Consider the following 21,341-nt stretch of genomic DNA (forward strand, 5'->3'; position numbering starts at 1 on the left):
GCATTCAGTCTAACAACACAAGTCACTGACAACTTACATAATATATGTTAAATGATATAGATTGAATCTTTTAACCCATTATTTTGACTCATTGAAATACTTAGTGTTATTGTAAGGCATAAGAAGTTGGAATGTGTGTGGAATTTACCAATTATTGTTCGTAGCCCCATGAGGGTTAAGGAGATTAAGGAGTGATGACACTGAAAATGCATGTTGTGCAAGTTTGATTTGTTGAGGTAGATATTTAATCGGATTTACATTTTCAACATCCAGAATTAGTGAATTGATTCAATAAATGCCACTTGAAACTCACAGTTTATCCTGGAAATGTTAACTTCTTACATTCAACAGTGTTGTTTCCTTCTTTTTCCTGGTTGACAATCTCTTTTTTTCATAGTCAAATGCTATACGATTAAAATATAATGCATCCATTTCTTTAGAATATGTGTAAATATTGTCAGTAATACAAAAATAAGAATTCATAGTAACTCAAGATGACTAATACAGCCAGATATAAACAGATTCAGTGCTTTAACAAAGCAGATATATTTTACATCCTTACTTTAAGCTCTAACTTAACCCATACAAATATATTATGCATACGCATAACATTTGTACTTAAAGGTGTTCACTGAGAGCAAAAACTTAGGATGACCTTAGTATTTTAAGAGCTGATTCATATTTGAAACCAATATCAGCCATTCAGATAAAATGTCACATAATCTCCAAATATATTTTCTTCCGTTTTAATGTTTTGCCAGGTTTTTAAAAACAGCTGAAAAGAGATTCTAATTTATTTTTATAGAAATGCTCATTGGAACACAAAATTAAGAAGCTTGATAAAAGTTGTTTAATACGAGTCAAACTATGCGTTCAGTGTGACATTATTCACTTAACAAAGAGATGAAATACTCCAATAATAATAATCCAAAGTATAGCAGGGTCACAAATGCTACAGAGGGAGAACGCTACAAAAGACCCACAGCAACTGTGTTTGCTATTACATTAAACAAAAATTCTTTGACTTTGAATAAAGTCCTCCTCCTCCACTCCACATTTCATTGCACTCGCCTGCAAAGTTAATGTCATTTATCATGTTGATTCTTTATTCCATTGCCGAAGTAGCCATCAACAAGATTTACGTGTTATGTTATTTTGCAGACAGTTTTGGCCTAATGTGATAATAACAATGTTTGCTTCATGTTGTTGATGACTCTTGTTGCTTGTTGCTGCCTAGCTCCTCTCCTCTCCTCTCCTCTCCTCTCCTCTCCTCTCCTCTCCTCTCCTCTCCTCTCCTCTCCTCTCCTCTCCTCTCCTCTCCTCTCCTCTCCTCTCCTCTCCTCTCCTCCATAGCCTAGTGTGAGAAGTCATTTGAAAGTGACCAAGCCCTTCTCAAACAGCGATTTACCAAGCCACAGGGATGAGCCTACATGAGGTCTGTCCACAGGGAGTGAAGGACAGATGGAGCCAAAGATAGAGACAGAGAAGAGGGAGGAAAGATTTTCTGAGCAGTTTTTACCAAGGTTCTGTTGGCCGATCAACAGACATACTAGTTGTTAAACCTGTTGTATGAACCCTGTAACACTCACAGTGAAACGTGCTTAAAAAAAACTGTTTGTTTTTGGTTCGTTGGGTAACACGTCACAGTGCTGTGCTACTAAGAGATAAGGGATAAGAGAGATAAAGAAGGCGACAACCATTCTGATCTGGTACACTTTTTGTCAAATCCGGTCAGTCTCTCTGACCGTCTTCAGGCTGTCTGCACTGAGGGGGGAGTGATGGCATCTGTCGGTGAGTGGGATATATTGGGTAGCAAGTGAACATTATGTCCTCAAAACTTTAGTGTTGGATGCAAGAGGAATTTGAGTGACTTTGACAAGGGCCAAATTTTGATGGCTAGATGACTAGATCAGATCCTCCCCAAAACTCCAGCTGTAGTCCGTTGTTCCGGGTCTGCACCTATCAAATGTGGCAAATTGACAGGGTCTGGGACAGCCAAGACTCATTGATGTACGTGGGTGGTGAAGGATGGCCGTGTTGTCATATCCAATAGACGAGCTACTATAGCTCAGATAGCTGAAAAAGTGAATGCAAATTCTGATGAAAAGTGTCAGAACACGCAGTGCATTACAGTAAAACCATGCAGAGTCCCATGCTGACTCCTGTCCACTTACAAAAGCAGACTAAATCCACGGAGAATTGAAAGGTGGCCTGGTCTGACATTTCTTTCATATCACATGGTTGACAAGGTTCATGCCTCTTTCAGCAGGATAATGTGCCCTGCCACAAAGCAAAAGTGGTCTAGGTGGAATTAGCCTGTAGTTAAATCTGCCATACCTTGTTTATTGAAACTGTCGACTTTCAATATAAAAGTCAGAATATTCTGCAGCATCGAGTTTATTTAATTGAGTTCATCTCCTCCCCTGGCAACAGATGTAATTAAAAGTTCCATTTGCTAATTAGACAAACAAGGTGTTTTATATTACAGTCATCTCTTCTTAGTAATGTTTGATCACTTGCATAAATATTTTGCTGGTGCCATTAGTTTTCTTTCCTACGGGGTTTAGATGAATAAGATTCTTTTGAAACGGCCTTCAAAATCAATTCACTTTAGTTTCAGTTCTGTTTAGTAACTGCTGTATGGTTGGCTCAGAAACTTAAAAAGAGACAACAGCAACAGTTTATCATAACAAGTGTACCCAATCATCCTAACTGATATAAGACAGGACGTGTTTACTAGAATGAAATGATGCAATTATGTCAAACAAAGTTCAAATAAATAGTTTATATAAATGACTAAGGTATGTAAACGTGTGTGTCTTATTTCACTAGATCACCAATGTTCTGCTACCAGCAGAAAATGTGACCAGCACCTGGACAGTATCCCAGAGTTCACTTGGAGCATAGTGGCTGCCGGGGATCTGCGGGAAGAAAAGAAAGACAAAACTGAGAAAAAAGCAGGAAGTCCCCAGGGTTGGGAGGAAGGTAAGAATGAAGGTATCATCTTCCCCCATTAAAGGGGAATTTCATTTTTCAACAATCTTTCTCGCTCTGCCACTTCTCATACTTTGATATTCTCTGCTCATGTTGGAGTTTATTAACTAAATGCATCATCCTTTCATGTAACACTTCTTCTTTTTGACTATTTCGGTTTAGTAGCAACAAAGTAAAGGTGTTTGCCGTCTTTGCAAAAGTTTTGTTGAGGTATTAGTTTTCATAAAGTTTTCTCAGGTAAAACCGAGTATATATTACTCAGTCAGTATTCTGTAGCATCTTGTAGAGCCCTGCCTTCAAATCTTCCATATCCTCCAGCATCATTCATTTTCATAACTTGCAAGATGAGAAAACAGTTTCTCTCATCTTATCTCCTGAGGTGATGGTGAATCGAGGGAGACAGAAGGGTCTATTTATTTCCTTAAATGTTTTTTTTTCTTGAGCTCTTGAGCTACAAGTCTCAGATGAGATGGGTGGAGTGTTGAAGGAAATTGGAAACGTGAAATATATTGACTGGTAAGAGAAAATAGTTAGTGTGAGTGGGCTGTAGAAATGATTAATGCTCGTCTTGTACATCAAGTTGTAACTGAAAGCAAAGGATGGGTGTGTGCATATTTGTGTTTTTCCTCGAGGTTAAGACACCGACTGTAGGTCCAACACATTTTAAGAAACTGACATAGAATAACAACAGTACAAAGAGAATTAGCCCAAAATAAGGGATCATGAAATTATCTTGTTTTCAAAATGTGTAGTACTATTACTAAATGAGACTATATTTCTCTATTTGCATGCATGATTTACAATGTTTGCACAGAAGAATGAAATACTAATAAGATACTGGAAACTTAAAGTAAATTTCAACAAATTAAGAAATCTAGTGGTCAGTTCAAAATGTCTTTATAGATTGTAGTACACATTTGTTGATATTATTATTATTTGTTGATTTGTCTTCAGAAATGATTAGTCTTTCATTAGTTATTCATAAATGTTTTGGATCATGAGTTATTTACTCTTTAATATCCCAGCAAGACAGAATATGACCCATTAGAGAGCAACCGAGGTTATTCCCTGATTAAAGACCTTGAATATAAAGAATGATTAACAAAATATGTTAACTTAAAATTAACCTTAAGGGTGCTATATCTTCATATCCCTAAGGGAATAAATGACCAATGTTAAGGACATTTCTTAATAGACAAAAGGTCTTTGCAGCCATCTTTCCAACCATGTAACATCTACAGCTAAAAATTGTGTGTGCACGTACCAAAACTTTAATAATAAAAACGCAGCTGATATGATTTAAGGTAGGCAACACAGAGTACAAAGGAAATATATGTGCATAATCATGTTCAAGCCCTCAGTTAGCCACAATGCAGTTGCTGTGTTTTGAATAATTGAGCTAGGCGAGCTGCTGTCTCCACACATTTTGCTGGCGCTTTTTAAAAGGGATGGAAATAAGGGATGAATACTTAATAGCTGTGATCTCTGGAATTGCTAGGGCTGTTTTCTACAGTACCTAACTCAGCCGCTCTAAGATGTCCAACTTTGAAGCTTGTAAACGGACTGTGTTTCTTTTATCCAGAGGAGCTGGTAGTTAGTGTTAAGTTATGCACTAGAAGATGGATCATGAGGTTACGTAGATACAAAGCACATGTCCAGCAACAGTAGAGGATTATTAGTACTGTTATTGATACCTGTGCCGTGTATATTGATGCCAAATTATGAATAATTAAGGTTCATTAGTGCCACTGCTGGAACTCAGGCTCATTGCAGCTATCAATCTTGTGCCTTATCTTGTAGATTGTATTAGACTGTGGCGCTGATTAACTGACCTATTTTTTTTTTCAATTAAGTGAATGTGTGAAACAAAATGTGACTTTAATGCGCTAAACTGTCAGTCATTATCGTGATGTCCTCAGCAATCACATGCATGTGACTGCACAACACATTTCACCCTGCTCTTCTCCTGAAGCTGATATGTGGGTGTAGAACGCCTCAATGTATGTATGTAACGAGCCCATCGTGAGGCAGTGCTGTCCTTGACAAGGCACTTGGCATAAAAGACAATGTTTAACATTTCAATAAAGACCAATCTTCTCTAATCATGATTTGTTTCACATGTTAAATCTTTCTATTATGAGAAAGCAAAAGGAAAATGTTATTCTGTACTGGATGGTTAACAAGTTGTGACACGCAGTAGCAACTGTGGAAGGAGCTAAAGCTCAAGGAATATACATTCACTCAATCCGACCATGAAAAACTATCTGTGCCAAATGTTTCTTCTGTGACTCTAATCGAGTTGATTCAAAGTGAGTCACATCCTTCGTGTTCTAGAGAGATTTGGAATCGGGACATTGTGGGAGAAGCAAGACAAAAAAATATTTGAATGTAGGCCCTTTCTGTGAATACTGGGTTGTTTCAATTCCATGTCTGTCCCGAATGTCTCCTGCCAAAGAAAGTGTGAATATGATTACACATTGATTTCTCGCTGTCACACACAACATAGAGAAGCATGAGTTGGAGCTTGGAGCTGACTGGCAGGACGAGATATAGTATAGTAGTATCCTGTTTGCTATAGCAGTTGTTTTGTTTGTTTGGGATATTGTTTGTTTGTGATACAGTGGCCCTGAGGCTGCCCGTCCACTGGCAACTACTGGAGTCATCTGGATTTTCCTAGCTGGGCGTAACATTATAGGGTTCAGTATAAATGGGCAAAATGGACATGGAGCTTGGCTAATTTGTATACTATATTCTGGTTGCAATTTAAGGCAAACACTGTCAGTATAGATGTCATTCTTTGAATTGGAAACCGTAGTATTGTATGACTGGACCATCTTCTGTTTCTATGTGCTGTAACGTAAAATGCAGTTTTATACGTGTACCATGTAATTTTCAACATTTTATGTATTAAATTAAGACACCACAAGCCCATCTGTGCGCCACAAGTAGAACATTTTGTCACAGCTGGAATATGGGATTTAAACAAATGTCTGTTTGATTCAAGCCCCTGCCAAATTAGTTTAAACAATGCTGAATGAAGCCGTCAGAGACTGGTGAATGTCTCACTATCTCTCTCTATTTCGCAGTGTATCTGTGAAGTATATTGGTAAAAATTAGCAGTTTGTTTGCAGCGACAGAGTTGGAGCTACCTACAGCAAGTAGGAGTATGGAAGAGCATATAGTCTAAAATCCAAGGAACCACTGACGAAAAGCTTCAGAAAAGCAACAGAATGCGGCTAGAGACAGAATGCAGCTGGTGGGCACTTGAATATCGCTGCTCGCAGTCGTACACCTGAAATGCCTCAGTTAGGCATCATGGGAATTCTTTCCTAAGCCGTTTTATAAGGACGTAGAAACCTGAGAAGGCCTTTGTGGCACTGTCCAAAAGACAAAAAAGAGTTTATTACAAAGTCCATATAAAGTTTCTCAAACTTTGATTTGAAATGAACCAGAAGAAAACGTATTACATAGTTGCTTTCACCTCAACCAAGTGAGATTGCATCTGGACAGATCAATGGTCCACTTGCCACGCAGACAAGAAAGTCATCCACTGCCTTTTTCTGCACCCAGAACCCTTCTTATCTGAGCAAATAATTATGAACCATTACCTTAGATGAGAGGCAATTTGTTCTACTTATCCTTTTTGGAGCTGAAATGTAATAGCCCTGGCATTTGAAGCAAGACTGTGCTTTGGGTTTGGCCCCTCCATCTGCAAACTGACCGGTTAAGCATGGTCAAACCAGCACACAGGAATGAAGGGCTGCCTCAGTGGTAACATTCTTGGCCTGCCAGACCTGTATCCATCTGTGCCTTAAAAAGAAAAGCGAGACATAAAGAACTAAACGGTTGTATTACAAAGAAAAAATACTGAACTAGGTTCACATGGCAAAATCAGCTTACCAACACAGCAGATTGCACCAATGTTGGATACATTGTTAGACATTTTCAACCCCAAACCGTTTGGCCCTAACAAACCATTCTTTCTTTCATGTCTCATAAGACAACTGCCTTGTGAAGGGCAGGATTGTCTGTAAATAAACATAAATAATACCACAAAATATCTGGTGTGGCACAAAAATGCTTTAGCTATGTCCCCATCCATAATGGCAATCCCCTTGCTGTCCAGTCCATGTGAAGTTTTAGCTAAGGCTAAATGTAGTTAAACACAAATTAGTATTGCCCACTGCTTCACAATTGTTATTTTTTTCTAATGTTACACCAGAGGTAGAAATTCCAGTACTTTTAAAAGACACATTTGTGCAAAAGCACATTTGCTTGAACAGAAAACGGACAAAATCTAGACTACTTTAAACAGGATTAAAGCAAAAATGTTCGTGATTGCACGTCAGGAATAACCACACCAGTTGTTTCTCCTTTTTTCTATTTCCCATCTCACTTTATTGTGGAAGAGTTTTTGCTATGCTATAGTAAGAAATATATCGTCAATATCATTGACCCAGTCGGGGGTTGTGCTTCTTCCTCAGTTTCAAACCCTCACTTATCTCTTGTAACCGGGACATGCTATTAAAACTCCAGCTCCTACCCAGGGAACCAAGAGTATCTACAGATATAAACAGTTTAAGTGTATAACAAGGCCACTTACTCATTCCAGAGGGAGTCATTGTGACATCAAATGAAATATGTGAGGACAGTCTGCTTACCTCTAGCACGGTGTACGCTTCATAGCTGGCACACATTTGAATTACAAAGAGATTAGAGACATATAATGGACTATAACACCCAGCTTAGTAGTAGCTGTAGTAGGTTGATGTCAAGATACTTCATATTGAGTAAGGGTTAAGAGTTAAACTACACTGAAAAACATCCTCTTTGGACTATACCTTTGGGAAATGTGGTTTCTGCACATCTGCGCAAGCTATTCTAAGAGAAGTGATGCTCCAGTTACTATGGTAACAGGGTAACATCTCAGCTAATGCTGAAGGTTAAGGTCCAGGTATTGTGATGGATCATTGTGTCAAAAAGAAAGTCACGCTACTTCTTTTATGAAGTTGTAACACTCCTGTCCAGGCCAAAGGACTACAGGAGCAAGACATGAAAGTCGACATGTGAAATCTACTAATCTGCGACAAGAGGAATGTGTGCACACTATTCATCTTGGCATTCCAACATTGGTTCTGTCTGTTGTCTACGCTCCAGTCCTTTTCTTTCAACTGCATTTCTCAGGATCACCAGCTGACTTGATTTCTTACGACTAATAAGCTGGTAAATATTAGTCAAGGTTGCTTTTCTTGTTTGCATCAGTGCGTAAACCTTGAAGGATTTTTTGAACCTAGAAGGTACTGCATCATCAAGACCCAAGAGGCATTAAGAGAACACTTCTTAAATGCACATTTTAACGCTGAAGTCATTTCCCCAATGAGCTTGCTCTGTTCCTTTCCGTCTTTGTTGTCACATGTCATGAGAGGACTAACCAGACAATCGTTCAGTGGTCAATAATCTAGCAAATGATGCACCTTCGACCACTCGTCTCAAATGAACTGCCCTGATCTATAAAACCACGGTCAACAAAGAGTATCTGTGCTCAGAGGAGCTCACATCTTTTTACTTTCCAAGTTGTTTATTACTACAATTTTGCTAATTGTGATTAAGATTTATTCTGGGAAACTATTTGCTGAGTTTGGTTTGGCGGAACTTCCTTTTAGCTCCTGCACTGCCACAACTTTCATGTATAAGCTTGTTTTAAAATGATGAAGTAGTGAAAGTAAAGTGAAATACTAGATACCTAGTGCCTCTGAGGCATATTATGTTGGAATTCCACCTAATTTTCTTAAGAAATTTCAGGTTGTTCAGATATATCATTGTTGAAATATTTTGTAAAAAGATAAGGGTTTATTAGAGTAAACATTTTTATAAAGTGCTTGTACTAACTTACAATAAAACAAAGGGGAAATTTGTTATTCATAGGTTTTTAAGCTATTCCGGCCCGCCTAAAATCAAATTGGGCTGAATGTGGCCTTCAGACTAAAATGAGTTTGACATCTCTGCCTAATAACATCAAAAATGAAATGGTGTGTGTACTGTATGAGAAGCTGATAGATAACTGATAGATAAAAATGGCGCTTGTGACCCATAATACATCGCACGCTCACATGGCCTTTCGAGGCTTATACTTCCCCCTGTGATATGCATTCATTCAAACTCTTGTTAAAAATGATGCTTTGTCAGATAAGTCATTCCATGTTGGCAGTAATCTTGATTTCTAAACATTTTAGAACACTTAGATTAATTACATCTTGTGGAGAAGAATTTTTGGGGTAAGCAGCTTATAGTAGAAACAGGACCCAAAATGCTGGTGGGTCAGATACTCCTGCATATATTTGCCATAAGGCCACAGAGGTAGATTTCTGGACCTATTTTATCTGACATACACTCCTCTCTTAATCTTGACTGGATCATTGATCCTTAAAGGTCAGATCGATTGGTTTCTTGAGGGCTAATGTCTTCCATTCTCAATCCCATACCCATATCCAGGCTGCTGCCAAGATATCTGTCCTTACTCAATCAATCCGCCTATTGATCCTGACCTGAGCATTAATACAATGTGGATGTGTGTATGTAATGTTGAGGTAAGATGACTGAGACTCGCATGTATTGATGGAACTACCAGAGTTTAGCTAAAATGCAAACTAGAGCTAATATAGAGTCTGTAGCCATGCTAGCACCAAATCAAATTCTTGGAGATCTGAGGTGAGCTGTGATGTGTCTGTTGGGAATGGCAGGGCAGAATCAGTCATTCAACTTTACTGCAGCTGTGTTACCTTTTGATTAATCAGGCTCTCTGGATGTTGTTTCCCCAAAGGCTTACATTTTTGAGAGTATTCAGTCAGTCACACACACGCAAACACTTTCATAGACACTGAGTGTGACAGTGCAAGACTCCCTGTGGCAGTGATCAGACACATTTGTCCTCTCGCTGTGGACCTGCGGAGGTAGAGAAGGGTCTGACTCATCCTCCTTCCTGGACTGGGTTCTCCTGCTGGTCTTTGAAGCCTCTCACTTCAGAGACACTTGTGTGTTTCCATGCTTGCTTGCAGGTCTCATGCTTTGTACACCTTTTTCTGTTCACGTTTTCACATCAGTTATTCAGAGGAACACAGCTAAACTCACAGGAAAAAATATAACCCCTTGTTTAATTCCTTATTTACTACTTAATTATCAGCAACAGTAAAATAGTTTTCCTTCCAGTCACTTTTTAATAAATGAGAGCCACCTCTGAAAGCTAAAATATCTGAAATCATTCTTATTTTTATGAGTTTTTTTGTGCACTGTAGAGTTATTGTGTAACAAAAACATTCAGTACAAACAAAATTGAGATGGCCAGTCAGATTAGGTGTGATGATGCTGATAATTATTGGTGGCCGATTAATCAGAGGACCCTTATAAATGGCAAGAGGCCACTTCTCTAAATACTTAATATTTTTTTTTGATGCTTAACATTAATTTTAAGCTCTTCTATGGAGTAGAGGAAATGTTTAGCGCTAGCTGATGTTAAATGGCAGTTTCTGTTAAAATGGAACTTCCTGTGAGTTGTCTGTGTTTGACAGTTCTCTAGAAAAAGTCAAATGCGGGTTAGAAGCTGCATTTCCTCCCTCTGAGCTGCTCTGCAGATTATATATTAAACAATGGAATCAAAAGAGTGAGAGAATAACCTATAACACACTCTTTCTATTGCTGTCATCAGCCTCCCTAGAAAAGAGCTGACTTTGTAAAGTATCACAAAGTCCACCTGTCATCTTGTCTATAAAGCAAGATCTTAGACATCACTTAAATATTCTGAAATGTAGAACCCATATAAGGTAAAAAAAGCACAGTTTCTCTAAACAATTCAAGATTAAATATTAACATCGACTGTGTATTGGTTATGTTGTTGAATAAAGGATTAAAGAGAAGACTGTCCTCTGCTGGTCGACCTTACCATGACCGTGGATGTGGGCACTGACCTCACTTGTGGTAACAATAATTTGGCCTCACAGTGAAAAAAGGGCGACTGTCAGATATCTTAGAGTCTGGCTTCTAGCTGCTTTGTAGAGACTTTGTAGAGATTTATCAAGACCACTAGTGATGCTTGAGAAACACATTAGAGAGTTGGAGATAAAATACCCAGATGTAATTACTTGACTTAATCACTTAAAGTGAATTGTAGAGAATTCTATAATAAGTGATGAATAAACCAATAAATGCACCAAAATCAATATTGAATATGAAAATATGTACTAATTCATTCCGCCATAAAAATTGTGACATTTGGCTTAACAATCAATTCATCTATTTATTATGTTTTCTGTTCTGATGAGCAAATTGTAGTAATAAAATATAACAGAACCAATGTTATTCAAACATAATATCTGAATTCTATATATTCTGTCAATTAAAATACATAGATTATAACTTCAGTGACTTGTGCTGATTGTGATTGGAAATGCAGCTGTATTACCTTTTAGTAGGATAACTAGGAGACACTTGTATGGCTCTGTGAGAGGAAACACAGCAGACCCAGGGACAGCAAGCAGGTTGCAACCCAGAACCTCCATGCTGAGATGCTAACCACTGCTAAATGTTGCTAACGCTCACACAGATCGTTCATTGAAATGTATTTTTGTTTTATCGGTCTATGTGCAGAAACCATCTGGTTGCAAACTTGTGAATGTGCTGGAAAGAAGCACTGCCATACTAATTATTAGGTTCGCAGTTAGCATCTGCTGTTGAGTCTCTGTTGAAGACAACAACAACTCCTTAAAAAGTATTAAAAAAGAGACATATCTTTCACGCGTCTGGTTTTCAAGAATCTTGAAGAATTTCACGAATGTCACATTATTCTGAATATTGATGGCCATCGGTGAATTTAAAACAGAGTAGCTTCTCATCTGTCACAACATTTCGTTTTTGTTGTTGACTTTAGAATTTCCTGGTCTATCACTTTCTGCCGTCCATCATGACACCGTCTCCCTCGTCATGTGACAGTTATGACTTGTCTGCAAAGGGTCAGTAGTCGATGTATGTACTGTAACACAAAGTAGATTAATGATAACAGTAGGTTTGCTGGGGAAATCACAGATTCACAGATTAAAATGTCTGTGTAAGTCATTCTTAATCTTCTTAGACAGAGTATTGGTGCGTTGGTGTCATGCTCTGTGTTTATCCTTAAGCACATTTGAAAATGCCACCGGCTCAATAATGTCTCTGATCTGGTACAACAAAGTAAATGTTTATCTTGGTATGATCATGTTTGAAGGTCATGTCCTTTTGATATAATGATAATATCTACCAGGTGAACTTAGAGACTGAACTTTAAATGGTAATCGATATATTTGTGTCCTTCACTGTGTGTGAGAGGGAGAATAAAACCAGTAAAAAAAAAAAGATGAGAATGCTTAGATACTGAGTCAAACATGATGCAGACCAATCAGCAGCATTCAAGAAAAGATCTTCTGAAGGACGCTCAAAGATGGGTCTTTGAAAGGACCTGAAGGCCAGGTTGAAACTGCTTGTTCTCACTGAATGCAGACCTTGTCAAAATCTGACAGTTCATGAGGCCCTGTACAGGCTTATCATCAGAGGTCGTCCCTGCAGCAGGAGATCCACTGTTTCACTACAAGATTTGCCGTGTGATGAACAACAAATTGGGGGTGCTTTCAAGGATGATATTTTTTCAATTGCCTCCTTACTCAGTGCAGTACAAGATGTCAAGTGCTGACCTCAATCAATATGAATCTAAAAATCTAAAGTACCTGAAAGTGCACCGTTTTATACACTACCAGTCAAATGTTTGGACACACATTCTCATTGATTTGAATGACAATGTGTGTCCAAACCTTTAACTGGTAGTGTATCTGTAATAAATCTGGACCACTTTCAGTAATGGGTAGAAATGTTCTTACTTAGCACACAATAGAATTGGGCACATGGAATTAAGGTCTGACTCATGAAACGTACACCCAGTGTCAGTTTTAATTTCACTATCAAACTTATGTTACACATGCTGGATCATTCCACACTGCCCTGTTCCTGTTATTCACAATAGTAGACATGCAGCCATGCCCCCATTTCACTATATTAGTAGGATATTTCCAAGAAATTGCAGGGAAGTGCGTGATGGTTGAAAATAATCAATAACGAATGCAATATTGTCGGTTAAAAGTTGTTTTTAATGAATGCATTCAACATACATGAACATACATTTATTAAAAGGGCATTTTCTAATGAGCTAGGCATTCTTGCATAATGTATGTCCTTAGACAGTTTTTAATTTGATTTTAGAATGCAAACTAAATTCTGGAAGAAAACATTGGGAACTCCATCCTGGTTTTGTGTGGCAAAAATGACGCATGGCTGAAGCAAAGATTTATGCATGTTTGTGAATACAGTCCAGTGTGAATGCTGCAGTTACACCTGAAAGGCCTGTCATCAATTGCTAGAAACTGACTGTTGCAAAGGTACACCACTCGTGTCAAAAACCAAAGAAAATAGAATTTTGTGTGAATGAATTAAATGTCACCTATGGTCTAACTCCGTCACAAGTAATTCAGTGTCTATCCACGCATATAATAATAATAATAATAAAAAACATTTTAGTACATGTTATGCATGTTTGTGTTTGTGGTTTATGTTGATTACTAAAAGGCCTGACTAACTGATCCAAACAGTGCACTGGTTAACCATAAAATGATTAAAAATAAAATGACATGGTGTGTAAGTCACACTTCTGACAAGAGCAACAAACTGGAAAATTGCATGCATGATGGTTCCTAAAGATTATTAATATTCCTTTGCAGAGCATGTTGCATTATTTATATTTAAAAAAACATGTCAACTGCAGTCTGAGCTACTCTTTGAATTGGTGTTAAAGTTGATAAGAGCATGTTTAAAGGCCACTGTGCAGCATGGATCAAACAGGATCTGTTAAGATCACAGCTAATCTAGCGGGATCAGAAAGGCAAGCTTACCACAGTCCACAGTGACTCACAAAGGTCTGATAGCAGCCAGTCGACAAACCCAAAACGCAGTGTGTGTACACATTCTCACTCGCAGACAAGCTTGCACATAAACGGACCCAAAATATGAACGCATATTCACAACCTGCGACTTGAATGATGTTTTACCGTGTCCAGCATAAGACGCTTGATGAAAACACAAAACATACATACATGCAGTGGTAACTGAGAAATACAGTATGCACAGCTTTAAAAACAGTATTTTCACGGACAGGAAATCTGAATACATCAATGCAGTGAAGTCACACTGATTTCTTTCTCATGTCTGCAACCAAGTGCTATCCTGTTGTGTTAAAAGACTCCATATTCACCCAGAGGAAATACCCTCAGTGCTGTGGGAGCTGACTCAGCTCAAAACCAGCTTCCCTTTCTATGTTCTGATTTTATTTTCATTTTTCATGATAGCCATGGCAGCAAAGCGATGCAAAATGATGGATCAGAGAACGACACCAGGAAAGAGGTAGAGGATCAGGAATGCTGGAAAGATAATGAAATATTATTAAAATAAGAGAGACACTGTCATAGAGCGAGTGAGATAAGGCTGGAAGAAGGATTAAGAGGAGAGCAGGGCATATTTGAGGAACAGCAAAGAGATATGCAAGCCTGAGTCGGCTTCAGAAGACACCATAGACCAGATGGGGAGCAGAAGAGAAATGGAGATGAAAGCGATTGTCTCTGATGCCAATAGAAAGAAGAATTGACAAAAATAAATGTGCATGGCATTTGATAAACCTAGTAATACAGTTGTACTTTCTGTGCTTCCACCAGTGAGAAGAAGCCACACCTGAAGATCTCCCAGGCCTAAACTCAGTTAAGCAAATGGATTTTGGACATTGTTAAGACTTTGCACTGACAAAATAAATAGACATGGCATAACTCATCAGCAAGAAGTCCCTCAGTTTTTAAAAATCATTAGTCTGTAGCCATGCTGTGCAGCCTGACTTTATCACCTAACCTATTCCATGTGAAGATGCTTTTTTTGAAGGAAAAGTGTAGCAGGAAGAAAATGATTAGAAAGATGCTAAATGGTGGCCTCTGTTCTACCTTTGTAAGCTTAATGATTTCATTTCCGTTCCCTGGTCTAACGTGAGGTCACTTTCCGTTCCCTGGAAGAAAATTTGAACCAGAAGGCAAATCTTTTTAACTCAGAGGAGTAGGGTTATGCTTAGAAAACATGTATTCTGTTGGTGAACTAAAGCAACACCAGATCCACAGTCAATGGATGGAGAAAGTAAATTAGTTTGGAGTTGTTCTTTGAAGCGGCAGAGTTGTGGTACTTTAGTTTGCATGTTGAGAAGCATGCATCAGCTGACAGATAGATAAAGAGACTGTGGCATATAGTTTGGGAAGTTGAGTCATTCTTCAGATTAGCTGGAACAACTAATGCTTCACAGGCATCGGAATCGAAGGTTACTGATGTAATGAGGCCTTTGAAAACAGAAACTTTCTGCTCTCCCATCTACTGTCAAGTAAGTTATTAGAAATTGGTTGTTGTCAAAGTGTCAGTCTTTAAATCAAACTAACAATAATGATTCAAATTTAACATAACACGTGTTGCTTGTCCTTGCCCATTGTTCAGTACCAGTGTGCAAGGACAGTGTCCCTTGTGCACGACGTACCTGGGTCAGGGAGACCGCGGGATGAGGGAACCCCATCCCCCATGGGGAGACCCCAGCCCCCCCCCAGCACAGGGGCAGCAGTGAGCCACCACACAGATCTGCCACCGTCGGACTGACAGTTTTCTCTTTTTCACTACAATAGTGAGAAGTTGGAAGTCATTCCATCATTTAGTGGAGGATCCCATTATTTGGGCTTGAATTATAATAAGTCCATTTGTATCTCCCCCATCATGTTTCATCACAGCTTACCTGCTGATTGATTAAAGATTAATATTCCATGAGTAAAAAAAAGGTCTAAATGTTTCTGACGTAGTAAACACTGACACCGACAGTCAGGGTTCCAATTACTCTCTCTCTGTCAGTTCTCTTGGTTCAGGAGGTGGTCCAAATAAAGCGAAAGCTTAAGGGAGTCTTATTGGAGAATACAAATGTTCTTTCTGCTCCTTTCAGCTTAAACAGCAATCTCATGGATCTGTGAGGGATTGACACGGTGAAAATTGTGGCAAGATTCAGTCTTGGGTAGAGCCTCTTTAGGGGAATGGAAATTTCCCCACTACAACCTTTGTATTTCTCTTTTCAAGCAGTATCGGTTAGGTAGAATAGTTTTCAGAATAACTACCCGTTTTTATCCTAATCAATGTGGTCATATCCGTTGGTTGTTGGTTGGCCATCAATAAATGTTGGGGTAATTACTTTTTGCTGTTTGGTAAACGTTTTTACAATATAAAACTCAGACTGAGGGACTCCGCTAACAGTGTAAGTACCAAGTAAGTAACATTGTAAAGAGTCCCTGGAAGTGTGTGTCAGCCAGCCTTCAACAGGACGATACAGGGCCCATCTTTGGCCTTACCTAGCAGCTGTAGCTCTTTTCTTCCCCTAACGCTTTGCTTGTACAAGGTCATGCTGTTTCACAACGACAGAACTGGCTAAGCACAAATCCCAACGTCTCCTCTCCTCAGACACATTCCAGCGTGTTGTCTGCTGTAATCAGTGTTCGGGGTAAGCCATCCGTTCGTTGCTGGAACTTGTAACACTTGATTTGACCTATCAACATCGCCATCAGTGACATGAATGTGCAAGTGTATTTGGCTTGACTCGTAATGGCATTGGCACAGAGGCCTGTGGAACATCTGGCCTCCTCAGACAGAGGTTGAGTCATGTTGATTGTTGATAGGTTTAATCACTTTGATGGGAAACACTGCCTGACTCTGCCCACCATCGCTCAGTCTCTCTCCTTCTTATGCACTTTCTCGCTCACTCAACCTATGTGAGTCCACATGCACCACGCCGCCCCCAGCCCTCAGTGAGCCCAGTAGGAGTGGTATGCTTTTTCTCATAGTGGGCTCATCCCGCTGCTCCTGATGTGAACTGATGAGGCCTGTCAGCGCTTAGCGCACCATGCTAATCTCATCATACTGCTTGTGCATAGGAGCCTCAGTGTCTGCACTTGCTCAGCTGCTGGCCCCAGGCCTAATTTTATGAATTCACATAGCTATGCGTCTCACCTAATGGCATTAGTGTCAAATGGTTTGATAAAGACGGGTGGCCTCCTTCTTGATTAGCTCTAACTGTTACTCCCTCCATCACTGCACACGCACACACAAACAAAACAAGATTTCGGCACACCTGCTCGGATCTAATGGTTGTAATGATGCTAGAGTGAAAGGACAGGAAGACTAAAATGACCTGCTGTATGACAGGAGAGAAAGAGAGATACCATGAGAGGCAGCTGCAGTCAAATGCCACAGTAAAATGCCATATTTTAGTGCTTTGACCTTCATAGTTATTGGCTTTCCCAGCAATAAAGCTGTTATTACTATGCAGTAGCCACATTGCCACTGTTTACATATTAGTAGTTTGCAGCACTGAACTTGTAACACTACGTCTTCATGTTAAGCCTCTAGGTCTTCTCATGGACTTTCTGTTTTAATTCTTTCAATGAAGCTTACCAGGCAGAATATGCTATGTTTGTAACGTGTGTGGTGTAACAGTTTTAAGGTCTATAAGTTATGTGATTTTGCAGTGGAACCTTTTAAAAGATGAATACACCTCTTTGCAGAGAGGTCTGTGCTGTGTAGTCCTCGTCCTTGGACTTCCCCGTGTTGAAGGTTGTTTCTCCTTGGCTTGGTGTTCTTATCCTTGGTGCTTTCTCAGTCTGACTATTCACACTGTTTCCCTTTGCCAGATACAATAAATATATGGCTTCTCCTGGAGGCATTTTCAGATTTTTTTTTTTTTTTACCCTTTTAGAAAGAGCAGAGCAGCAGGTGTACAAATATCTCTAGAGTCACAAACAGATTTATTACATGTCTGCTTTGATTTCTCCTTTGATTGATAGTCAGGTTTTTATATACATGTACACACACACACACACACACATATATATATATATATATGTGTGTGTGTGTGTGTAAGCCTCATTACATCATAGATTTGATGAGTTCTAGTTTTAAACAAATACCAGTCATGACAGTAAACCAGAACATCAGCATTGGTCCATAAAGACTTGTTCTAGCTTCAGTCTTGTATTGTAAGATGCTGCTGTTTTTTTCCTAAAAGACCATGCCAGTCAAAATTTAATTTGCCTTGATTTACCTTTGTATCCGTATTTCTAAATGACAGCATCTCATGTTCTCCAAAAGAAAGAAACAATGTCAAATTGCGTGGATCTCGTACACTAAAGCCAACAAGAAAAAGAGTTAAAGAGTTTGTGGACTCAGCCTGTTTGTTTTAGCTTTTATGTCCAGATCAGTCTTGCAGCGTTGATAGCCACTGTGAGTTTAAAACTGTATCCATTTTCCCAGAAAACCTCCTGGGTAATCTCCCAGTCATTGTTTCAGTCTGTCTTTATTCTCGATTGAGCTCTGTGCTGACATGACACAACAGATCAAGGAGAGGGATAAGCTCAGTCATTTGTGACTGCGCTGTACAGTAGCACATGTTTACTGCTGCAAATTGAATCACCCTGAGGCACAGGAAACTGCATGTGCTGTATCTTACTGAATGATTGGAATGTTATTCTTTTGGATAATACACTTTTTTTCATTTGACAGTAAATTCTTGCTCTCACTTTACATTATATCAAGGCCTGCAATATTCCTGTAATACTACTGAAATGATCTAAAATGTATCTACTATGGTTCATAGTAGATACTATGAAACTACTATGGTTTTTAATAACACTAATTTGAAAGAGAGGACAGTGGCTGAGTGGTCTTGCAGTAAGAATTATTATAAATCAACAGTGTTTCTGTGAGAGTTCCTTGGCTTAGTCAGGGTGTTCATTCTGTCTTCTGCAGTACAAAGCTACATGCTATGCTGCAGGTTGGGTGAATTGGCAATGAGCGAGCAGTTATCACAGCTGCTGCCCTGCAAACGTGGGTTCTCTCTTTTGTGTCGGTGACAGCAGGACATGTTATAATGACTGCTTCTGATTCTACAAGTCTGTACTCCACACCCTGCTGCTATACACTGTCCGCTAGCGTGATTGCATCACGCAGGTAAATAGTTGTTGCTTTCAGAAACTGTATACGGCCCTGATAGTGGAATAAGACTTTGATGCCTATTCTGTGCTGGTGTGTCATTCAAATAATTCAGTACCTCAAAAATAATCTCCTGCACCGTTCTCCTCTCTGGACTTTCTGTGGTTGCCATGGTCACACAGTGAGTCATGGCAGCAAGTTGAAGATTGAACCATCATAAACTCACATGGCAGGCATTGTATTTACACAAAAACAATAGGGCCAGCGGAGGGAGGTGCTGTGTCTGAAAGCACCTTGAGGTCATCATCAACTCCTTTCACACTGGAATAAGTTCAGCTATATGATTTGTGTGGACCAGAGCTTTTCTGAAAAAGTACACCGCTGATAAAGGCTGCACATTCTCAGGTCTCGTCAGCAGGAATGTTAAGGTGAAACAAGACAGTCAGTTACAAAAGCGCTGATAAACAGCTTAACATAACGAGACATCTGAAAACTGTGCTTTCTCTGTAGTGACCAACACATCCACATGTATTAAGGCATTTACTCGAGTGTAACATGTCTTCATTTAACAGTGCAATAGAAATTCATCGCTTAGACCGTGAGAAAAACGAACAACAACAGTTTAAGTTAACAGTACTTCTCTTTCCTATAATCTATTAGTTTGCCACCAATAATCAAACAGTCTTTATATTGATTAGTGGTGCAAAAGAAAGAGTTGCCTTTTGACATGCAGTCAGCGCCGTGAAGCCTGCTTAATAACACAGTATACATGTCCTCACCTGTGAGTGAGCAGTTTAAACCATTTAAGCTCATTTCTCCTTTTCTCCTAATCAATCCGAAAATACACATCCACTTAACAGCTCTGAAACTAAATGAAATAAACTTATATTGTGGTGCTTAACAGTTGAGTGTAACAAGTGATCCTTCAGGATGTAACCACAAACAAAGTCTGTCTTTTTTACTGTGGCCCATTTACTGTGCCAGGAGGTTCTTATTAGATACCAAGTCTGCTTCTCCTAAAGATAGACTTTATGGATCACTAACCTGATTTCAGTTCCAGGCATCCAAAGACTTCCTGGGCTGGTGTTAGTCTTACATAACTTGGTAGTGTTCTCAGTTTAACAATCCTGTCTAGTGGTTGGATGTTCACACGATTTGTGATATTATGATTTAATTTAGCTTCAGAACAAACTGAAAAATAAAACAGTATTGAAAAAAGGGGCTATAAAGGTTTGAAGTTTTCTCAAAGTAATAGATTCAAATGTTACATTCTTGCTTCCCACACACTCATTACCCAGCTTTTGTCTTTTCGTTCTGTCTCTTCACATTCTCACAGGGTCATTGACATCCATTAGTTCCTTTGCAATGAGCACAGTGCTCGCTATAGCAAACACACAGACACAGTCCACTAAAATCTATAGAAAAACTCCCATTCATTTCACTTATTTATAGTTAATTAGCACATTAAGTGTGATTGATATCTTTATGCATACTTGTGCATCTCAGGTTTTACAGTTTGTGTCAGTAGCTGCAAGGGATGCTTGATGTGGGCTAAAACATTTATCACGAAAATTTTGCCATTCTGACGATAACGATAAAAATCACTGTGTATATATATTATAATTCCAATCCATGTTTTTGATTCAGTCTGTCACTACAGTCCGTCTTGAGAGCTCTAAGATTATGATTACCAGTTATAGTCAGATAACCACAGGTTTAAGTTGGATGTTGTGGAGAAAACTGTAGTGATTAATCAAACAAGTCTGAAATGTGAAAACAGCATAAAAATGTAATCCCTTACGTTCTATCTTTCCATCACTGGCTTTGCTTCTATGCACTGACTGAATGGTCGGCAATAAGAGTTTTTAATATATATTTTTATAGAAGGTGACCAGATTTCCAGAATGAGCTGAAACAGCAACAAACAGGGACAATTACAGTTTCATTTATTTGACATATTTATTCATACTGAAATGTCAAAAATGTAATGCAACGTGACCGGCTACCGTAATAACTGTAGTCTACGCACAGCATTTTTTGGGCTTATTCATAAAACGCTAAAATCGGGGACAGCTTTAGTCAGGGGACAGGAAAAAATGGAGACTGTCCCCAGAAATCAGGGACGTCTGGTCATCCTCATTTACCCGAAGATGGCTGCTTTGTCCTGACTCGTTTCCTGGCTCTCTTCATACTCCAGCTTGTGGATGTACTTCAGGTGTTGTTGGTAACCTCAG

General features: G+C 39.0%; 1 protein-coding gene across 2 annotated transcripts in view; it reads left to right on the forward strand.

The window, feature by feature from the left end:
- The window catches only part of alk (ALK receptor tyrosine kinase), a 314,203-nt gene that overhangs the window by 145,399 nt on the left and 147,463 nt on the right, over positions 1–21,341 (forward strand). The window contains exon 3 of one of the 2 annotated variants that reach the window (XM_047611390.1): positions 2,833–2,997. In XM_047611390.1, the coding sequence (XP_047467346.1) occupies positions 2,833–2,997 (165 nt within the window). The remainder of the gene's footprint in view (positions 1–2,832; positions 2,998–21,341) is intronic. The other variant, XM_047611389.1, reaches the window with a different exon arrangement.

The sequence above is a fragment of the Mugil cephalus genome, chromosome 17 (genome assembly GCF_022458985.1).
Source record: "Mugil cephalus isolate CIBA_MC_2020 chromosome 17, CIBA_Mcephalus_1.1, whole genome shotgun sequence".
In the NCBI taxonomy this organism is placed as follows: Eukaryota; Metazoa; Chordata; class Actinopteri; order Mugiliformes; family Mugilidae; genus Mugil; species Mugil cephalus.